Consider the following 22,108-nt stretch of genomic DNA (forward strand, 5'->3'; position numbering starts at 1 on the left):
AGTCTAGGCAGTCTGAGACAAAGCTGGCATTTGATTAGAGCTCTTGTCTGTGGAGAGTCTGTTTATGAGAAGGGATCAACAGTGGCTCTTTCTGAGGAAGACTCTCAGAGTTGTAGCACAGAGTATCACAAGGCAGAGCAAGGTTTTAAGACTCTGCTGAGGAGTTCTTTCAGAGCCAAAGGGCAGACTCCTGGTCATAACAAAGATCATAACATACACACTGGAAGAGGGACAAAAGGTTCTTGTGTCTGTGTGAAATCCCAGAAGTCAGACAGAGATCCTAGCTGTGAAAGGGGACTTGGTACAAGTGTATGTGAAGAGGAAACTGAAAGTAAAGGTAAATACAGTCAAAGCTCTTGGGGAAGCTTGGGGCTATTTAAAACTACAATCCTAGAAGCTCAGATAAAATATATACCACACGTTAGGAAAGGCACAAACAGGTATAAGAGAAGGCCTGCATGGTTAACAAAGTAATGGAAGCTGTAAAAGGTAAGAAGGACTCCTTTAAGCAGTGGAAAGCTAGTCCAAGTGAGATTAATAAAAGGGAACACAGGTTGTGGCAAATCAAATGCAAGGCAAAAAGGGATATGAGGAGCATATTGCAAAAAACATAAAGACCAACAATAAACATTTCTTCAAATATATTAGAAGCAGGAAACCAGCCAGGGAAACAGTGGGGCCCTTGGATGACCAAGGGGTAAAAGGATTACTGAAGGAGGATAGGGAAATGGCTGAGAAGCTGAATGCATTTTTTGCCTCTGTCGTCACTGTGGAAGATGAGAAGTGTTTGCCCGCTCTGGAACCACTAATTTTGGAAGGGGTGTTGAAAGACCTGAGTCAGATTGAGGTGACAAGAGAGGAGGTACTACAACTGATTGACGAATTAAAAACTAATAAGTCACCAGGTCCGGATGGCATAAATCCAAGAGTTCTGAAAGAACTCAAAGGTGAACTTGTGGATCTCCTGACAAAATATGTAATCTTTCATTGAAATCTGGCTCCGTTCCTGAGGACTGGAAGGTAGCAAATGTCACCCCCATCTTTAAAAAAGGTTCCAGAGGAGATCCGGGAAATTACAGGCCAGTCAGTCTGACTTCAATACCGGGAAAGTTGGTAGAAACCATTATCAAGGACAGAATGAGTAGGCACATTGATGAACACAAGTTATTGAGGAAGACTCAGCATGGGTTCTGTAAGAGAAGATCTTGTCTCACTAACCTGTTATAGTTCTTTGAGGGGGTGAACAAGCATGTGGACAAAGGGGACCCAATAGATGTTGTTTATCATGACTTCCAGAAAGCTTTTGATAAAGTTCCTCATCAAAGGCTCATTAGTAAGCTCAAGAGTCATGGAGTAAAAGGACAGGTCCTCTTGTGGATCAAAAACTGGCTAATTAATAGGAAGCAGAGAGTGAGTATAAATGGGTAGTCTCCGCAGTGGAAGATGGTAAGCAGTGGGGTGCCGCAGGGCTCAGTACTGGGTCCCATGCTCTTTAACTTGTTCATTAATGATTTAGAGTTGGGAGTAAGCAGTGAAGTGGCCAAGTTTGCAGATGACACTAAATTGTTCAGGGTGGTGAGAACCAGAGAGGATTGTGAGGCACTCCAAAGGGATCTGTTGAGGCTAGGCGAGTAGGTGTCAATGTGGCAGATGAGGTTCAATGTGGCCAAGTGCAAAGTAATGCACATTGGGGCCAACAATCCCAGCTACAAATACAAGTTGATGGGTTGTGAACTGGCAGAGACTGATCAAGAGAGAGATCTTGGGGTCATGGTAGATAACTCACTGAAAATGTCAAGACTGTGTGTGATTGCAATAAAGCAGGCCAACGCCATGCTGGGAATTATTAGGAAGGGAATTGAAAACAAATCAGCCAGTATCATAATGCCTCTGTATAAATCGATGGTGCGGTGTCATTTGGAGTACTGTGTGCAATTCTGGTCACCGCACCTCAAAAAGGATATTATAGCATTGGAAAAAGTGCAGAAAAGGGCAACTAGAATGATTAAAGGTTTGGAACACTTCCCCTGTGAAGAAAGATTAAAACGCTTGGGGCTCTTTAGCTTGGAGAAATGTCGACTGCGGGGTGACATGATAGTTTACAAGATGATGCATGGAATGGAGAAAGTAGAGAAAGAAGTCCTTTTCTCCTTTTCTCACAATACAAGAACTCATGGGCATTCAATTAAATTGCTGAGCAGTCAGGTTAAAATGGATAAAAGGAAGTACTTCTTCACCCAAAAGGTGATTAACATGTGGAATTCACTGCCACAGGAGGTGGCGGCGGCTACAAGCATAGCCACCTTCAAGATAAAAATATGGAGCAGAGGTCCATCAGTGGCTATTAGCCACAGTGTGTGTGTGTGTGTGTGTGTGTATGTATATATATATTTTGACCACTGTGTGATACAGAGTGTTGAACTGGATGGGCCATTGGCCTGAGCCAACATGACTTCTCTTATGTTCTTATGAGGTGCCAGTGTGAAGGGCCTTCAAAGGTCTATAGCTCTTCAGACAAGAGGATTCTAGTTTGCTAGCGGAAAAGGTCTGTGGTGAGAAGTTCTTTCACAAGTTCAGTCATTCTTTTCTGAGGGAATGACATAGCTGGGATCTATATGTATATAATAAAATGAATTATTTGTTTTGAACTTAAAAGTCTATGTGTGCCATCAGCTATTTCTGATAAGATTAATTTTGGTTCTCCTGAGGTACTGGGTAAAGGTGTGACAGGATTCAAAGTGGTCCCCTTTGCCAGTTGACCCTGGCTCTTTCACAAATATCCTTACGTTTACTACTTTCCAAGCATCTTTGGGGCCTATTTGGCTTGGGGTTATGGCTGTACCCCCTGTGCTGCCTAGAAATGACCCCAGGGGTGCTATTTGACTCATCTGTAGCTCATTCATACACATACAGCCTCCAATGGGGCAAATAGCACTCCCAACGCTGTTTCAGGTCAATAAAATAATGATCGATTTCACACTAGGCTTGTTCCAGATGAAGAACTGTTTTGCTCCCAGCACTTCTTTCCATTTTGCACAAGCTGCCATGGAGCTGTGAGCTGGCGTGCTGCTTTCACAAGTAAGTAAGATCCTCTTACAAGCGGTTTCTGCTTGCTGCAGGAGAGAGTTGTGCCAACTCGCAGCTCCACGATAGCTTGTGCAAAAATGGAGAGAAGCGCCAGGGGCAAAAGGGCTCTCTACCTGGAACAAGTCCTAGTGTGAAATCGGTAAATGTGAATGAAAGTTTAAGCACACTTCCATGCACTTTGGCTTCAATCCAAATTAGGTCTGCATATGCATGCAAACGGAACTTTAGAACACACCTTTCTACCTGATCTCAGGATGCATGTGTGGAAAACATAACACTTAAGTAGTTCCATCAAAATAGAGAGACAAAGAAAACATTGTTATGTAAATAGTATGAAGTATAACATTTTATTTCGTTAGGTTATATGGCTTGGGCAGCTGATGTGCATTATCAGTATCCCAACTCACATACTCATGGCTAAAGAAACTCTCAAGTTATCCATTGCATCTTCTGTAGGCAAAATTATATATATATATATACACACAGTAACTCTTAACATGATGGGAACTGAAGATTTTTCCACTTTCTTGTGCAAATGAAACATTGAACAATATACAAGATCTGAACAAGAGCAACTATACACAACTACCCAATCTTGCTTTTAATCTACTTGGTTTCAACAAGGGACACTGAATCTTGGTAAAAGTAGATTCTGCTTATTAATACTCTAATAGTATCAAGTCAGCAGGTATGGCATTTATAGCACAGCTACTCACAAAAACTGCTTTGCACTTTGGGTTTAATCCCTTCTGAGCTGCAACCATTAGCCCTGAAGAGTCCTGGGCTCCTTTAGAAGCCTTATTTATTACACAATAAACCAGTCTGTTTTGTATAGATATGCTGTTTGTAACAATACAATGTGCCTGAGTGTGCATTTAAATACAATATCTATACTGGAGAGAAAGTAATTGATTTAAGAGACACGACAGCTCAGTAGTTAATTTCATATTTTCAAAATATAACATTTCCTCCCAAAAGCCTCTCATTTTTGCCTTTCTTCCATGGTACTGCTCATCTTAGCATTCCATCCATTTACCTCAAGCATCCAAAACAGCAAGGGACATTTCTGAACAATCGACTGTATTCCTCCTGGATCTAGAGTGAAAAGAAAAGTGACCATGTTGCCTTATTAGCTAGTAAACATATGTTAAGCAACTTTCCAGCGGGACTGGCCTTGGAAAAGATTAGGAGAGATATCAAAGAGACTTTCAGAATTTGAGTTTACATATTAACCCCAATCCAGAATTAGATGACTACCAATGAGGGTTCCACAAGGACAGAGAAGGGGTACCTAATCCTCTTTCCCCACAATTTCTTTTTTCTGTTCCTTGAAAGCCCCCATAATCTCTTCCCTTTTCGTGGTTTCTCCAGTCCTTCCCATCCACCAGCCAACCTTCCTTTAACTTCACGCCTGACTTCAGCTTTCCTTCTTTCCCTCCCTCCTGCCAGCCTCTGCTTGGGAAAATTAAGGCCCAGTTGCATGATGCCAGATGCTGAGCCAGGCTCAGCTGCAAAGTAAGAAATTTTCAAAGATCTGCAGGGTGCACTTCACTACACCTGTATCCCTCTCCTGGCAGCCTTTCCTTGCTTCCTTTCATTTCCAACAATCCATCTTTATCTGCCTCCCATCTTCAGCTATATTTATTATTTATTTCATTTACAACTCCATCTTTATCCACAATGGAGAATCAAAGCAGCTCACATCATTCTCCTCTCCTCCATTTTCCCCGTCACAGAAACCCAGTGAACTGGATTAGGCTGAGAATAATTAACTTGCTCGAAGTCATGTTTTCACAGCAGAGTGCTGAATCGAATCTGAGTCACTCAGATCCTAGTCTGAAACTCTAACCACTACACTACACTGGGTTTTGTGTTGTGGCTGCAGTTGGACATTAGCAATCAGCTAGGTCTCAAGGATCCAAACAGCTCTATGAAGGGCTCTGCCTCTCCCCTTTCCTTTCTCTTACAGAAATAAAGCTTGAAAGATGGCAATACTGATGAGGTTGACTACCATTGACTACAGGTGCAGCTTATATTATTTTGTTTATAACACCCCCTCCCCATGTTTGGAGTTTTTTTAGATTTCAGAATTTTCCATAAATCTGAGGATTTTCCCAGGTTTACAGAAATATCTGTCATGTCTGTTCATGTCTCCAATCTCCACAGATGGGGCCATGTTGAGAATTAGATGTATTGATAGTTATTAATCCTCTTTAATTATTTCATAGGACTGGTGCTCTGCAGTCTTGCTTCTTAAACCCCACATATGTGACACATAAACCACAAATGTGACACATGAGTCAACTATGAGTTTGAGGTTGCAATCATAAACTGAAGTAAGGTCTACTGAAATGAATGGACAACCTCCTCTGGTACATCCTCTGGAGAGCACTACTCCCTTCAGATAACAACCTGCTGGTGATCCTTGGCCCTAGAGACACCCAGCTGTCCTTGATCAACGTGAGGGCCTTTGCAGTTCTGGCCCCAACCAGAAGGAAGTATCTGCCAAACAGCATTAGGATCCTGAGGGACCAATTCTACAGAGCCTAAAAATCAGAGCTGTTTCTCCAGGCTTTTGGAGCAGCGGTGGTGTATATTCTGGCAGACACCCTCTCCTGCTCTCTGTCCCCTCAGACTAACTTAATTCCCCCAGCCCCGTAGCTAAGAAGAGCAAGAAGCTGGAGAGGCTGGGGGCCACCCCTCTCCCTCCTCCCCTCCAGTGTGATTTAAATTGCATGTAAGCTCCGATTCCCCTTCTACCTTTCCTGGAACTCAGCCTGCAGTGATCAACTTCCAATTCCAAAGTTCAAAAGAAGGCTGATTGGTATCTCTGTTCTCCTTCCCCATTTCCCTGTTTTCCTGTGCCCTTTCCCAACCGGGAGCAGCAGGGAATGTGTGTGGCTTGTACACAGTGGCTGGGGGAGACATGTCCTGGCTGCCCTCATCTCTCCCTCCCAGTCTAGGGGCCTCTCCTCCCACCCACCCAAGAACTTACTGTTTGGGGTCCCAATGGGGAGGGGGTAGCCAAGGTTTGGGGAGGGGGCCCGTAAAATCCACAAGGAGGCTGGGCTCTCTAGGTCCCATGAGGCATTACGAGCCTGCCTCTCCCTCATATCCATGAAGTGTCCACAGACCAGAAATGGGAGCAAATTGTATTTTTTGCCCTTGATTCTTAAATTCATGTATTAATATAGTTTGTACTGTTTTTATGGTTTTTAAAGTTTTCGTAATGTTGTATATCACCTAGAGCCCTACTAAAGTAGGAATTAGGTGATTCATAAATGTAAATAAATAAATAAAGTTTTCCCATGTCTGCCAATATTGCAGGTAGTCACTACATGATTTTTGAGTCCCACTGTCTTTTGAGCGTTTTCCCCATATGTCCTCCTCTTTTCTGGAGAGATGCAGGAGGCCAGGACAAGGAATTATCTAGCAGTGATACCAGGTAATCAGTTTGGAATGCTTATCATGGTGTCTTATATTTCTAATTTGTTTTTACTTAGACTCTTTGATTCTGAGAGAAGGAGATAGGCAATTTCAATTTTAGCTTTGTGCTACACTCTCTTATCTTTCTCTTAGGCAGCCATGGCCCTATGTATCTCACATCTAATACAGTTTAAGGAGATGTGGAGCTTTTTCCTTTTTCCTTGGCTGTTTTAGAGGGTGGATTCTATGACATTGTACCCTCAAGGTCCTGTGCTCTCCAGGGTGCACAACCCCAAAAGATATGGCAACCCTAAAGGACAGAATGTTAATCTCATTAAAGCACCATCCAGGCATCTTCTCCCACTCATGTTCATGCTTGAGAATGGAACTGTTACTGTACTGTACTGAGCATCCCTGAGAACCTCATGGTTTGTGTTTAATCCCTTAATTATTGCATATTTATTAATATTCTCATACAACTGGCAGGCAAGGTGAGCTGGGAAACCCTACCCATAGCAATATGACTAGATAGAGGCTTAAAGAGAAGATTTAAGGGAGGCATGCTTGCTTTGGAATGTTCCAAAATCTAGGCCTTTTGGACAAGCTCAATACAAAACTGAGGAATTTCCCCACATTTTTATGTTTGGAGTTGGCTTGGAGGCTACAAATATCTATATCAATGCAACAATTTAATTTTTAATGGATGAAAGAAACATTTCAATAGGACTGTTGTAACTCATATTGTGAGCATAAAATTTGAAGGGTGCTATAGCTCATGTATTTGTATAAATGCATAAAAACCAATAGTATTTTTAGGAACCAGAAAGTACTTACTTTTCGTGACAAAACACACAGAAATATGAAGATGAACAGTCCTTGAAAGGCATTAAAGATTGTAAAAAGATACGCAGTGACCACTGATCCCTGGATAACATGCAGTACTCCAAAGATCCATGTAGCACCAAGGAGAAAGAGGAGAGAAAGTGCCCCTCGTGCACAAGATCTAGGCAGAAGCAGGACAAGTTTTCAACCAAGTATTCTTTTTTTTTTTCCTGTCCAAAGAAAGCTGCACATTTTCAGCTGAAAATCCCTGGAAACTGCATTGCAATTACATGGTGCCTACTTTAGGGTGTGCTGCGGTGCTGCTACTGGAATGATACACTCTTCCCTTCCTAGCAAAACACTTCAGAAAAAGTAAAACTGGATGGTTTTTAAAACACTGGCTGTCTTAATCTTCAAATCTGTTTTCTCTGGTGTACTGCAGAGCCATATGATTTGATTTTAAATCTACCGTTAGTGTAATTCCCCAAGGTAAAATATATGTCTGTTATGAAGTATACCCCCTAAGAAACCTTGGAAAAAATGTATAGTATGCTCTTAGGTCAGCACATGTGCATGACATCAAAGGGATCTTCTGGCTGTTTCTCAGTTTCAGCCTTGGAGATACTGCTGGCTGTAAAACCAGACTTTCTCTTTATATTAAAAGGATTTTGCTTTTACAACACAGGAGAACTTTAAATTGTTGCAGGGTCAGAATACTGATGCTCTAAAAGCATATAAATAAATTGGTTGGGCTTGGGGCTCCCCCTGCCCCAGTTTTGTTATTGCTAACACACTGTATTATAAGTATATACATCCCAGCTCATGCAGTCTGACAAATCACACTGTGTTGTCTTGCAAATGAGCTCACTGATTATCGTTTTATTTCATTTTCAGTCCAGCAAGTTGCTGGACTTCTTAAGCACAAGAGAACTATGGTCTCACTCTTTCTCTTTTGTTGTCATTGTTTCCTCAAAAATGAATAATTTTTTGCCTTCATTAGAAACAGTGCACTGTGTGAAGCTGATAGGGCAAGCAGTGGAAGAAAAGTGATCAATCAAACAGTTGCTAAAGCCTAACTATAAATCTAGTGCAGTGAGTTGAATCTGCAGGAGTGTTTCTAAGCAACAAAAACAGTAAGTTGTTTTCAATAGTCCCTGTAGCACACTCCAGCTTTTCCAGCACAAGCGGTTTTCAAGGTCTCTATAAATCAGTTTTAAAGAGAATGAGTTGATGGAAAAATCATAGCAGCACACATAATAAAAAAAATCTTGGGATAAAAAACAGAACTGATCCCCCATTTCTATCTTCCCCAGAAGCAAAGTGAATCACCCAGATGACCAGGTGAAGGTAAGTATTTAAGCCCATTCGTTTCAGTGGGAGAACGAAGGACATGTCTTACTTCTCACACTGAAATGAATATGATTTGAACTGGACTGAGAACTAAGTCAGGTTACTCTGTAAGAAGTGGCGTTCTTTATTAGGAACAAGTATTTTGATCCTTCTTGAAGCATGGCTTTAAAGAATTAGTTTGCTCATTCAAGAACTATAGAATTAGAGCTTTGCAGGGTTTATCTTCCCAGTGGAAGCTGGGTTCGGGTACCTTTAGGCCTTATATATAATACTCAGAAGTCCATTTCATGTTTTATTACATTTTCAGAGTACCAGAATCTGGAGGAATTCCAGACCAGGTTTTACTTATGGTTTGGGTAAACTGGCTAGGCAAACTAATATGAATTTTTTAGGCCCAGTATTCCTGTATTTATTCTGAATAAAGTTATATGTTGTTTGCTTAAAAGGACCCTACCGATATTCCTGAGTGATTGTGACATGTTACGTTATCAACCCCATCTGTAAATTTTCTTGGGTCATTTTCCAAAAAAATTAAAATAATTTAAAGATACTTCTAAAATGTTTGGATTTGAAAATTTATTGCAAGTTCTAGTGCATTGCATGCAGTGCAGAGCTTCATTTGAGACACTAAAACTGTGATCCTGAATTATAATGCCACCAAAGTTCACCATAAATATCCGCAGATAGAGGGAGATCAAAGTCACCTGTTTCTGTGGGAGACTTAACCCTCTACTGATTCTTCCTGCTGCTGCTGAGCTGTATGGTGGGAGAAAATTATTGGGAAAATGGGGTCTGTGTGAATGAATGGTTTCCTGCCGATGGCATCACATAACTTCTTGGACAACCCAGAAATGATGTCATAACATCAAATAACATTCTAGCATTCACCCTAGAATTCGAGCATACGCAGCTTACTTCTGATTCTCACTGCTGTTGAGTAGGTTGGGGTTTACTTCGAATGCTATGCCTGCATTCTGTGTCTTTTTCTCTCTCTCCGATTTCTATTGAGAACTGCAGTGTATATATTCTGCATACCAATAAGAAAATTTAGGTGGTATTGTAGGGTTGGTTTCCCCTAGTTGCACTGGGTGTATCTTTTGAAATAGGAGATTTTTTCCATCTGAATTTACTGTGGGGTCACCATTAGTGTTCTCCCCCACCCTTTATCAGTAGTCAAGGAATTTAATGCTAATCCAGGATGGTTGGAGAGGAAAAAAAAGCCACTGGCAGGCACTGCTTTAATGTTTAGTGATAGGAGATGCCAAACACTTGTCTGGAGAGGAGGCAGTTCATGAAGGGAGAGGTGGAGATGTCAATGCTTTGCAGCATGAGTTCCCCCCATTGTTATTAGAAATGACATGACAAAAGGGGAAGACAAGATGTTGATATGGACCAGACTTTTTAAAAAGGTGGCTGCTGCTGCCGCTAAGTAGGTTCCACAGTATTATCCTCATGTTTGAAATGTTTGTGGTCAGAGTCAATTTAAAAGGAAACTTTTTTTTTACAAATACAAAATTGCCTGAAAGGGAAATCAAACTTAAAACCTTGCAGTCAATAGCACTGCATCTTAGCAAACTGAGCTGACTGGCAACTCCTGCAATCAAGTCAGACAAAGGCAATGACTTTCCTAATTTCCTATTTCAAAAGACATGTTGAGTGAAAAACTGACCAATAAAGAGAGAACAATTAGCCTGCCTGGCAAGGGGGAGGAAAAGCCTGAGGAAATGTGTCTTCTTTTAAAGGTTTGGAAGCGAACTAAAAGGAGGAGAGGGAAATACTCCTCTGAAAAATTATTTTAGGAACCTATGGAGTTCAGTGGAATGACAGCAGAATGCTGGGAAAAGGATGTGGAAGGAATTAAAAAAATCCGATGGGAGAGTAAGGTGAGTGCACAAGTGAATATAGAGCAAGTTTCTGAAGTGATGGAAGTGTGAGGAAAGAGCCTTAGTACACACAAATGCAGAAGGGGCCAGTGTCACCCCTATGATGGACAAATCAATCTGTTTGCACATTAAACTCAGCTGATCTAAGTACTTTGGGAATCCCAGAATAATCCAATGTTGCCCTAGTAACAGAACTTCCAGTAACACACAACTGGCCTTGGCCAGCTTCTTCTTCTTTTTTTTTTTTGATAAGCTAATGTATACACTTTTAACACCAGCACCAACTCAGCTTTTTGCAAGGGCTCAAGTAACCCGAGGGGAAACTGACCAATGGGAACAGAGATAAGCTACTGGGTCATGTTTTGATAAACCAATTAAAATTAATCTGTCTCACATTGGATATGTTATCAAAATGTATATAAACTGCTGTAATCAGGGGTCATTTTGTAGTAAAATAGGTGGTGGAGCTCATTAGCACCACTCATTAGCATATGCCACCCCCCACCAGCCAAAAGCAATCCGTCACAAGAAAGGGCCCCGGGTGAGTGAGGCCTGCTTGGGCTGGCTAGAGATCCTGCCAGCCCAAGAAGACCTTGCTCACCTGGGGCTCTCCTTGCCCTCCCCCCCCCAGTGAAAAGACCAGCAAGCCACCTGCCACCCAAAATCACATAAGAAGTGGAGAAAGGGTGACACGGGCTTCTCCAGGGGTTAATGAGGGCTACTGGGTGTGTGGCAAAACTCCTGGTGGCTGGCTGGCTGGCTGGTTGCCCCTCCTAATTCAGGGACTGTTATGCAGCTGCATCTACTATTCAATGGACAAGGTAGGTGGGGAGGAAGAGGGTGAACTCTTCGAAAGGTTCAGAAGATGTGCTCCTGTCAGCTCCTGCTGAATTCAAGGCCTGGCTGTAATGGACCTGATTCCTTGAGAAACAGAAAAACACAGGAGATATTGGCATAGAGAAAGTGTGTGGGGTGTTTCTCCAGGCCTGTTGATAAAACATATATAAATAATTCCTGCTTCAACAGAACTCTGGTCACGTATTCCTTTGTTGATTGGTTGACAATTTGGCTTGGCTCTCAGTTTGTGTATAACATGTACATGATGACATTATTTCTGGGTAGTGCCTGACATTGCTGGTGAGACCCTACCCTAAGCTGAGAATCCCACTGGTTGCAATCCTCAGGCTGGTAACCCTACTCAGGAGTTTCTCAGAAGTATTATGAAGAGAACTACAGCAGCACCCCAAGCTGTTTAATCATAATTTCAACAATTACTCCGAGAGCTTAAAAAAATACCTGAATGGTTTAAATTTTTCTTGATCTTGGCATGAAAAATATATAGAACAGCCTGTGGGCCAGAGTTGGTCCCTGCAGAGAACATCAGTCCTGAAAGCAACTGACTCTCATCTGCTTCCTGCATCGCAGCTCACTTTTGCTCAGCTCTCTCCTTTCCTGTTTCTTGCTTTGCAGAGGAGAGGAAGAAAGCCAAGCCTTCTTTCCCTCAATTGGCTGAGTTACTCCTCTCCCCCCCCCCCCTGCTTTGGAAAGAGACAGAGGGAGAGAGGCAGAGATGAAGTCAAAAGGGATGGAGGAAAAGGAAAAGAACCTAACAGCACAGCTTGCAGTCTTTATTAGTGGAAGGGAGGGGAGAAGGGAGTGAGAGAGCTTGAGCTCCCCCTTTCCAGTTCTAACAGATGGGGGTGGAAGAAACCTAACAGCATAACTTTATTAATGGGAGGAAGCAAGGGGGGGAGGGAAGAAATCCCCTGTGGTGAATTCAGGCAGTTAGCCTGAAGTAGAAGAATTGCAGATTTATATCCTGCCCTTCTCTCTGAATTAGAGACTCAGAGCGGCTTACAATCTCCTATATCTTCTCCCCCCACAACAGACACCCTGTTTCAAGAACAACCTCTGCCAGAGCTATGGCAGAGCCAGAGTTCCTCACATCGCCCTATCCAGTTCTAACAGATTGGAGGGGGAAGGAGTCCAGTAGCACCTTAACACCTAACAAAATTAGTGGCAGGGCATGAGCTTCCATGAGTCACTGCTCAGTTCTTCAGATGCAGCTAGAGTGTGAGTCCATCTGTCCTGATATCTTAGAGAGTTATTTCAGATGCCAAATGACAATAGTAGGCATTGGTAATGAGAGAAGAAACCTAAGTCTCAATTCAGTCCATGAGGATGTAGTGTCTTGAGCTTCATTATCAGTTGTAATTCAGCAGTCTTTCTTTCTGATCTCTCTTTGAAATTCCTTTGTAAGAGAACTGCTATTCTTAGGTCAGCAAATGAATATTCTGGAACATTAAAATGTTTCCACACTAGTTTTTGAATGTTGTGGTTTCTAATAACAGTAGAAAGAGTAAGAGTCAGGCCTAGGATTCAGCAGGAGCTTATAGAAGCGCAGCTCCTGAACCTTTCTGAGGGTTCCCCCTCCTCCTCCCCACCTTGTCCATTGAATAATAGGTGCAGCTGCCTAACAATCCCTGGATGAGTTCCACCACCTATTTTTCCACAAAACAACCCGTGGTAAGAGTCCAATAACACCTTAAAGACTAACCAAATTTGTGGCATTTCTTTGAATTTATATCCATTTATTCTTTGCATCCTCCTGGACTGAATCCTTCTGGAACAAACTGAGACCTAGGTTTTCTGTCTGATATCTCCATGCCTACTACCCCTCTGCATATCACACCTAATACAATCAAGCTTGCTATTGCCATTCAGCATCTGAAATCATCTTTATAAAGTTTATATCTATGGCATGTCATGCTATATTTTATGGTACACATGGTGAAGCCTGACAAAGTGACATTTATGTCAGATTTGGCCCTTGTAACAAATTATTTCAACACCTCTGCTTTAGAATGAACATGGCATTTATAGTGGAATGCGAACAGCCTTGTATATTGGGCTATAACTACACTTCGGCAATAATTGGCATCTGTATTTTTCTGTGTGGACAAGAAAATTTAGTTGAAAATGATCGCTATGGTGCAGCAACAGCCCAATATCCAATTATGTGTGGATGCTTTTTGTTGGACAAAGGAGATTCTTCTTCCTTTTTTAATCACTAGAAAATTTGGTTGAATCTAACTCAATGCAGGCACAAAGATCAAACAAGCAATTTAGAACCAATTTAGAATGCATGGACAGGAAAATGTTGTGGTTTTTTTACAAGCATTCTTCAATTGCATTTAGTCACTGCAGTGCCATTTCCAGTTCAATCACAGAGAGGTTATCTTGTGTTGAGCACAATATTATCTATATCAAAACCTCTTCCAACAAAATCTGAAATTAAGATAAGGACTCACTATAATATATTCTTATTTTAAAAAATGAAATTTTTTTCCAAAGGCACAGTTATTTCTTAATAAGTACTGCCTAGCTCTGTAATTGTGAAATCTACCAAAGTTAAACAAAACTTGCATTGAAGCTGAACTTACCTTATATTTTCATAACAGCTCACTTCTGGTTTTAACATGGCTGTTTGCCGAAATACTTTATAGATAATCACTCCAAAAGCCATCAAATTCACCTGGAATATATTTAATTTTTTCATATTAGAAAGATGCAAATTGGAATAATTGCAGTATTTTCACATGTATAGCATATACATTACATTTTTAAAATGTTAAGAGCAAAGAGTGACACTGACCCCTACCTATTTTCATCCTTATGTAATTGTGATTATTTTAAATCATATTGTAGGCTGCTTTGGACTTCTTCTAGGGAGAAATGTGGTGTTAAAAGCTTTTAAATAAATAAAAATTATTTAAAAAAATTAAAATAATAATAATACATTTTATTTATATCCCGCCCTCCCCGCCGAAGCAGGCTCAGGGCGGCTCACAACATATATACATTTCAATTAGAGGTCAAAAAGAGGTCTGTAATAATATACGACAAAGCCTAACTCTGTATACATTTAGTTATATAAGTGGTAGCACTATTCAAATGTTTATTAACTCAACAAGTCAATCTCTGGATTTCTGGGCCAGCATTTACCCCCAAAATGAGTACCAGCTTCAAATTCATATCAACCGAAACAAAATCATACAGATATTCCAATGGAAGAACATGCTATTTGTTGCAAAATACCATTTGAAAATAATGTGGAAATAGGGTTGCCAAGTCTCTCTGACAATACCTGGGGACTTTGGGGTGGGACTGGGAGACTTTGGAGGTGAAGCCATGAGACTTTCACATTCCCTAAAATGAATAAAGATACAGCAGTGCAGTTCACCTAAGTACACTAAACTTTTAATGGTAAAAAAAATGGTGGAAAAAAGTACAGTCTTTATTTCCTTGTTCCTCCAGCAGTTGGCCTCTCTCTCTCTCTCTCTCTCACACACACACACACACACACACACGGAGCAGCCAAAATACACAGTTTGGAAGCACACATTTTGTGGTCTCACTGGGGCAATTTACTCACCATGGGAGTTGTTGAATGCTGTACACTCAACAGAGCTCTTCAGACTAACACAGAGATTCTCTCTATATTACTCTGCAAACAAGTTGTGGAGGGGCTGTAAAACAAATGGTGGGAGGGTGCTCCTTCCTTTCCCTTCCTCACAACAGCCATATTGTTCTGCACGCTTGCCCCACCCCCATTCAGCCTAGCTCCAAAGTTTTAAAGGCACATATACCTTTCAAAAAACCAAGCCCTTCCCAAATTTTCTAAGCCTTTCGAGGTGGAAAGGCACATGGTGGCTGTGGGGGCAGCGCTTCCCCCCACCAGCCAGATGAGGTGGGAAAGAGCCTGCAAAAGCAGGGGAACCCCCACTGGGTCCTGGAGACTGGCAAGCCTATGTGGAAATAATAATCTTTGGGACTAGAAAGCATGTGAGAGGCAGAAAGAGAGAGAGGCTTTTTATGATAAATTTAAAAAGCAACAGTGGTCAAAGGGTACTATAGAGACAGAGTGCTACATTTAGGGTTGCCAGCTCTGGGTTGGGCAATTCCTGGAGACTTCAGGGTAGAGCCTGAAGAGGAAAGGGTTTCAGAAGTGAAAAATTGCTATGGAAGGAGAAAATTGCTATGGACAATTCATTTGAACTGCATTGTATGAGGTCAATCTTTCTGTAATGGTTCAGATTAAAAGCTTGGGACCTGTCCTTGTTAATGTATAAGTAGGCCCATGCTCCGCTAGCAACCAGCAGGAGATTTAGCGGGCAGGGACATGCTAATAGTCATTGTGCTGAACCTACAACATCAATTCAAGCACAAACCCCTAAGTGACATCATGTTTTCCTATAGAATTTTTGGAGAATCCTAAAGCATTGTGCCGGAACTTACACTGCAGCATTGGCATGACAACTATTTACCCCTCCCCATCTGTTCCTGGGTAACAGGGCTGCAGGACAGGAGGTCTCCAGGTTATAGTGGGAGAGCTAGCTGCCCTAGTCAGTGCTGTTGCCAGGTGTTCCTTCTCCCCCCCCCCCCTTTATTAAAACCTGAATATTTTCCCATTATACCACACTTGTTAATATAAAACAAAACAAAACAGAACAAATATCACATAGATACTACAAAGACAATTACGTCACTTATCCTCGAAGAGGTTATTTGTGCATTAAACCAAAACATAGAAAAAGTAAACTACTATCTACTTTAAAGTTATAGAGTATTACACACTAATCATTATATAACAATGTTCTCGACATAAATTACTTAATTCTCTTTTCATACCATATATAAAATTTTTCCCACTGTCTACTGGCTTCAGTTTTGGACTCCCCTTTTAACAGATTTGAAAGTATATCTATTTCTGCCGCTTGGAGGATTTTATCAACCACCTCTCTTATTTCTGGGCAGTTCTTCTGCCTCCAATACTTGGCAAAAACTATTCTTGCCGCCGTAAGAATATAAACTGTTATATATTCATCATCTGGAGGGACCTCTTTTCTCACGAGTGAAAGTAACCTCCGGTTTGAGTTAAATATTTGTTTCTAATATCGCCTTTAATATTTCATAAACTCTTACCCAAATTTTTTTAGAGATTTTACAGTTCCACCATATATGATAAAAGGAGCCTGTTACTGTGTCACATTTCCAGCATTTGGGTGAGATAGATTGATTAATTTTAGACAGCTGTAAAGGGGTAATATACCATCTGTGGAATAGTTTAAAAAAGTTTTCTCTGAAATTTACTGGTTTAATAATCTTATAATTAATTCTCCAGAAAGTAGACCTGTCCCCACTGATTTTTCCCCTTGCCGTTAAATTTAAATAAAGTGGCCCTTTAATCCATATTTGTTGTCTGTCTCGTTATTCCAACTGGGGTGGCAATTAAAACCCTTCATGGCCTGGGGCTCATTTTATCAAACTGCATCTCCCATTACTCCCCCACAGCCGTTACTATCTGTAGATAGACTCTTAAGATTTATGTGAAAGTTAAAGTTTTAAGGACAATGCAAAATGAGGTTGTATACTATGTAGTTTGACCAGATTGGCGGCAAACTTCTACTAACAGACTACACCCAAGTGGAATTTCTTATACATAAGGTGTCAGGGTAGCAGGAAAAAATGCAAATAGATTCAGGTGGGTAGCCATGTTCATCTGAAGCAATAGAACAAAATTTGAGACCAGTGGCACCTTTAAGACAAAGTTTAATTTCATGTGCACATGAAAACTTATACCTAGGAAAAAATGCAATGACTTTATTCACTAGCAGGGATAAGAGAAATAATAAACTCCAGTAATGAGGATTGAAAATGGTGATTTGGTAAGTAGACTCTGTGGTTAAGTGCGTGGACTCTTATCTGGGAGAGCCGGGTTTGATTCCCCCCTCCTCCACTTGCACCTCTTGGAATGGCCTTGGGTCACCCATAGCTCTGGCAGAGGTTATCCTTGAAAGGGCAGCTGCTGTGAGAGCCCTCTCAGTCTCACCCACCTCACAGGGTGACTGTTGTGGGGGAGGAAGATAAAGGAGATTGTGAGCCACTCTGATGGAGGGCGGGATATAAATCCAAAGCATCATCATCATCATCCCTGCCAAGGTCCCTCTCCTCTCCAAACCTCATCCTTCCCAGGCTCTACCCCTAAAACTCCAAGAATTTCCCAACTCTACTCCTAAGATCAAGACCAGTTTTGGACTAAGCTGTCTGGAGACACACACCCTGTCTCCACATATAAACTGGTATATCCTGTTTACATACAAGGTAGACTCTGAGGGATCCTTCTAGTCTCTCTCTCTCTCTACCAGTGTAACATCTCCCCCCCGCACCCCCAATCTAGCTTCTCAGCCATCTAGGGGCCCTGATTGGATGTATTCAGGGAATTGGTGGCTGACAGAAAAGGCCAGGTCTTTTGCCATTAATTAGACTATCCATATGGGCACATCAAGATCATGGCCTTTTTCTGTGATATGCCCAGTTCTCTCAAATAGTCTGTCCCAATGGTTGAGGAGGACAACTCTGCTTGTTACATTCAAGAAATCATATAAATCAGTTTTATTCTAGAGAATATTTGGAGGGGAGGAGAAGAAGATGATATTGGATTTATATCCTGCCCTATACTCTGAATCTCAGAGTCTCAGAGTGGCCTGCAATCTCCTTTACCTTCCCCCCTCCACAACAGACACCCCATGGGCTGGGTGGGGCTGAGAGAGCTCTCCCAGAAGCTGCTCTTTCAAAGTCAGCTCTGAGTTAGCTATGGCTGACCCAAGACCATTCCAGCAGCAGCAAGTGGAGGAGTGGGGAATCAAACTCTGTTCTCTCAGATAAGAGTCCACACACTTAACCACTACATCAGTTTTTCAGCAGATCTGGCTGTGAGTTTGCTGATCCTGTGAATTTAATTTGCTCAGCCCTTTAACCCCCTGCTTTCTGCTCCCTGTAGCAGGGGGCCATTTAAACCAAAGAGCAGAGCTGTTTTTCATGAAGAGCAGAAAGCAGGGGATTAAACCCTGCTTCCTGCTCTTCACAAACCACCACGACCTGCATCAAAAATAATTAAAGTTCATGGTGGTTCTCAGTTCATGAACATTGCTTCACAAACCATGAACCAGCCAAAATTCATGACAAACTTTAGTTTGTCAGCCAGTTCATGCCCATCCTTTTTATCTTCTGTTGGCAGTTTGCCAACATCTTCTGACTAATCATCTAAGGTGCTTATGTAACTCTTAAAATGCTTCAAGCAAGGATGCCAGACTCCAGGTGGAACCTGGAGATCCTTTAAAATTATATCTCATCTCTAGACTACAAAGATTAGTTCTCCTAGAGAAAATGGATCATTTAGATGGCACTGTACCCCGCTAAGGTCCCTGTACTCCCCAGGCTCCACCTCCAAATTTCCAAGAGTTTTCTAACCTGGACCTGGCAGCCTTATTTCCCCCCCCCCCATTGTGGCCAGTGGATAGGGGAGACCTGGCAACCCTAGCATCAAAGTGCTAGAGCTTGTTGCCTGAGAGTAGCATGAATTACACTTGCAGCAAGTGTAAGTTAGTGGCCCAGCTGGAGAAGATACATGATTGTCCACATTGCAGTGTATAAGGGAAGGCGAGGATTTTATTGACAAAACGCATGAGGTGCTCTTGAAAGGACAAGAGGAGGGAGCGGAAATGGTATCTCAGCAATTAGAAGAACCCAACACAGGAGGAGGGTTTCTGGAAAAATGTAACCCGAAGGAGAAAGAAAATCAGCAATAGGTTCCAGGATCTCCCCACAGTAACTGATTCTGAACCACTGGAACAAGGGCTACTTCCCCAGCCTCCATGAAGCTTGAAGAAAGTTTCTCAGGATTCTGTGGCTAAGAAGCTCGAAGCTTCTGCTCTTTAATATAGGAAGAGGAAGGTGGTGGTGATTGGAGACTCCATGCTCAGAGGGGTGGAGCCCAAAGTGTGCCAACCAGACTTGTCATCCTGAGAGGTATGCTGTCTGCTGGGTGCATGCATCCAGCATGTGACAGAAAGGATTGGAATACTTATCAAGCCCACAAATTACTATCCTTTCTTACTGATCCACGTGGGAATTAACGATACTGCCCGCCAAAGCCCTGAATGTATTAGAAAAGACTATGTGGCTCTGGGTCAAAAGGTGAAGGAGATGGGCGCACAGGTTGTGTTCTTGTCAGTGCTTCCTGTTGAAGGCCGTGGCTTAGGACGAGAAAGAATAATACTTCAAATACATGACTGGCTATGTCGATGGTGTCGTCAGGAAAGTTTCGGATTTCTGGACCGTGGCTTATGCTTTCAAGATGGTGATCTTCTATCGGGAGATGGTTTGCACCTTATGGCGGTAGGGAAAAGGGTGTTTGGTAACAGCCTTGCTAACTTAATAAAGAGGGCTTTAAACTAAATTGTATGGGGGAGCGAGACAATAATTCAATGCCTTGTATGATTCCAGAAACTGGGGATAAGAACATTAAAGATTTACAGAGTGGTGCATATGCTAGGTAATGTTAACTTGCAGGCTTGTATGGAAACTAAACCCCCGGGATGCATAAAACGTGGATTCTGATGTCTCTACACTAATGCACAGAGTATGGGAAACAAACAGGAGGAACTGGAAGTCCTAATAAATGAAGGAGACTATGATATAATAGGCCTTACTGAAACTTGGTGGGATGACACTCACAACTAGAATATTAGGATTCAGGTGTACAACTTATTTAAAAGGGACAAACAAATGAGAAAGGGCAGAGGCGTAGCAGTATAAGTGAAGGAGGTATATACTTGTGAGGAAATATGTGAATCTGAGCATAGCAGGTCAGTTGAGAGTCTCTGGGTAAAAATAAAAGGAGTAAGAAATAACAGTGATATTATTGTGGGGCTCAGAAATAGACCACCAAGTCAGGCAGAGGACTTGGATGAGATACTTCTACAGCAGATTGCAAAGTTTTCCAAGAGAAGGGATACAGTGATCATGGGAGATTTCAATTACCTGGACATCTGTTGGAAGTCCAACTCTGTAAAAAAATGAAAAATCAAATAGATTCCTGACTTGTCTTACTGACAACTTCCTTTTCCAGAAAGTGAAGAAGGAAACAAGGGGATCTGCTAGCTTGGATTTGATTCTCTCCAACAAGGAAGAATTGATTGAAGAAGTGGAAATAGTGGGCACCCTAGGCAGTAGTGACCATGTGATTTTGCAATTTACAGTCTTAGGGAAGGGAAAAGCTATATGTAAGACTTATAGGTTGGACTTCAGAAAGGCAAACTTCGATAAACTTAGAACTATGCTGGGTAAAATCCCATGGTCAGAAATACTTCAGAGGAAGGGGGTTCAGGAGGGGTGGGAGTTTCTTAAAAGCAAAATACTGAAAGCGCAATCACAGACAATTCCTATGAGAAAAAAAAGTGGAAAAAGCATAAAGAAGCCGAAGTGGCTCCATAAACAGCTCTCTAAATTGGAAGGAGGGCCTAATAACCAAGGATGAATATAAACAAATCACCAGTGCTTGTAGAGAAAAAGTTAGGAAAGCTAAAGCTCAGTATGACCTTAGGCTGGCCAAAGATGCTAAAAACAACAAAAAAGGTTCTTTTCTTATGTTCAGAGTAAGAAAAAGAGCAAGGACATGGTAGGCCCATTGTGAGGGCAAGAAAGTGAAATTGTAACAGGTAATGAAGAGAGGGAGGAACAATTCAATTCCTACTTTTCCTCAGTCTTCTCTTCTGAGGGGAACAGTTCTCAACATGGCAAAAACAGAACATATAAGGCAGGTATGAGGTTCCAACCTAGGATCAGCATTGGGGTAGTACATAAAAACCTAGTTTCTTTAAATGAAACTAAGTCCTCAGGACCAGATGAACTCCATCCAAGGGTTCTAAAAGAGCTTGCAGAGGTAATTTCTGAGCCTCTGGCTATTATTTTTGAGAATTCTTGGAGAATAGGAAAGATTGGAGGTGGGTGAATGTTGTCCCCATCTTCAAGAAGGGGAAAAAAGAGGATCCGGGTAACTACCGACCCATCAGCTTGATGTCTATACCTGGAAAAGTTTTAGAACAAATCATCAAACAGTCGGTCCTGGATTATTTAGAAAGAATGGATGTGATTACTAAGAGCCAGCATGATTTTCTCAAGAACAAGTCATGTCAGACTAACCTGATTTCTTTTTTTTAAGAAAGTGACTACCTTGCTGGATCAGGGGAATGCTGTAGACATTGTTTATCTTGATTTCAGTAAGGCTTTTGATAAGGTGCCACATACTATCCTTGTTGACAAGTTGGTAAAATGTGGTTTAGATCCTGTTACCGTTAGGTGGATCTGTAACTGGTTGACAGATCACACCCAAAGAGTGCTTGTGAATGGTTCCTCATGCTCTTGGAGAGGTGTGACAAGTAGAGTGCATCAAGGATCTGTCCTGGGATTTGTTCAACATCTTTATCAATGATTTGGATGAAGGAATATAGGGAATGCTTATAAAATTTGCAGATGATACTAAATTGGCAGGGGTTGCAAACACAGAAGACGACAGAAACAGGATACAGGATGACCTTGACAGGCTGGAAAACTGGGCTAAAATTAATAAAATTAATTTTAACAGGAATAAATGTAAAGTTCTGCATTTAGGTAGGAAAAATCCAATCCATGGTTAT

General features: G+C 41.6%; 1 protein-coding gene across 3 annotated transcripts in view; it reads right to left on the bottom strand.

Moving 5' to 3' along the window:
- Positions 1–3,411: 3,411 nt before the first annotated feature.
- ADGRL4 (adhesion G protein-coupled receptor L4) overlaps positions 3,412–22,108 on the bottom strand; it is a 167,558-nt gene continuing 148,861 nt past the window's right edge. For all 3 annotated transcript variants that reach the window (XM_060232084.1, XM_060232085.1, XM_060232083.1), the window contains 3 exons: positions 14,012–14,103; positions 7,348–7,516; positions 3,412–4,182 (listed from right to left, as the gene is read on the bottom strand). In XM_060232084.1, the coding sequence (XP_060088067.1) occupies positions 4,120–4,182; positions 7,348–7,516; positions 14,012–14,103 (324 nt within the window). In that variant the 3' untranslated portion in view covers positions 3,412–4,119. The remainder of the gene's footprint in view (positions 4,183–7,347; positions 7,517–14,011; positions 14,104–22,108) is intronic.

This window comes from Heteronotia binoei, chromosome 2, assembly GCF_032191835.1.
Source record: "Heteronotia binoei isolate CCM8104 ecotype False Entrance Well chromosome 2, APGP_CSIRO_Hbin_v1, whole genome shotgun sequence".
NCBI classification, from domain to species: domain Eukaryota; kingdom Metazoa; phylum Chordata; class Lepidosauria; order Squamata; family Gekkonidae; genus Heteronotia; species Heteronotia binoei.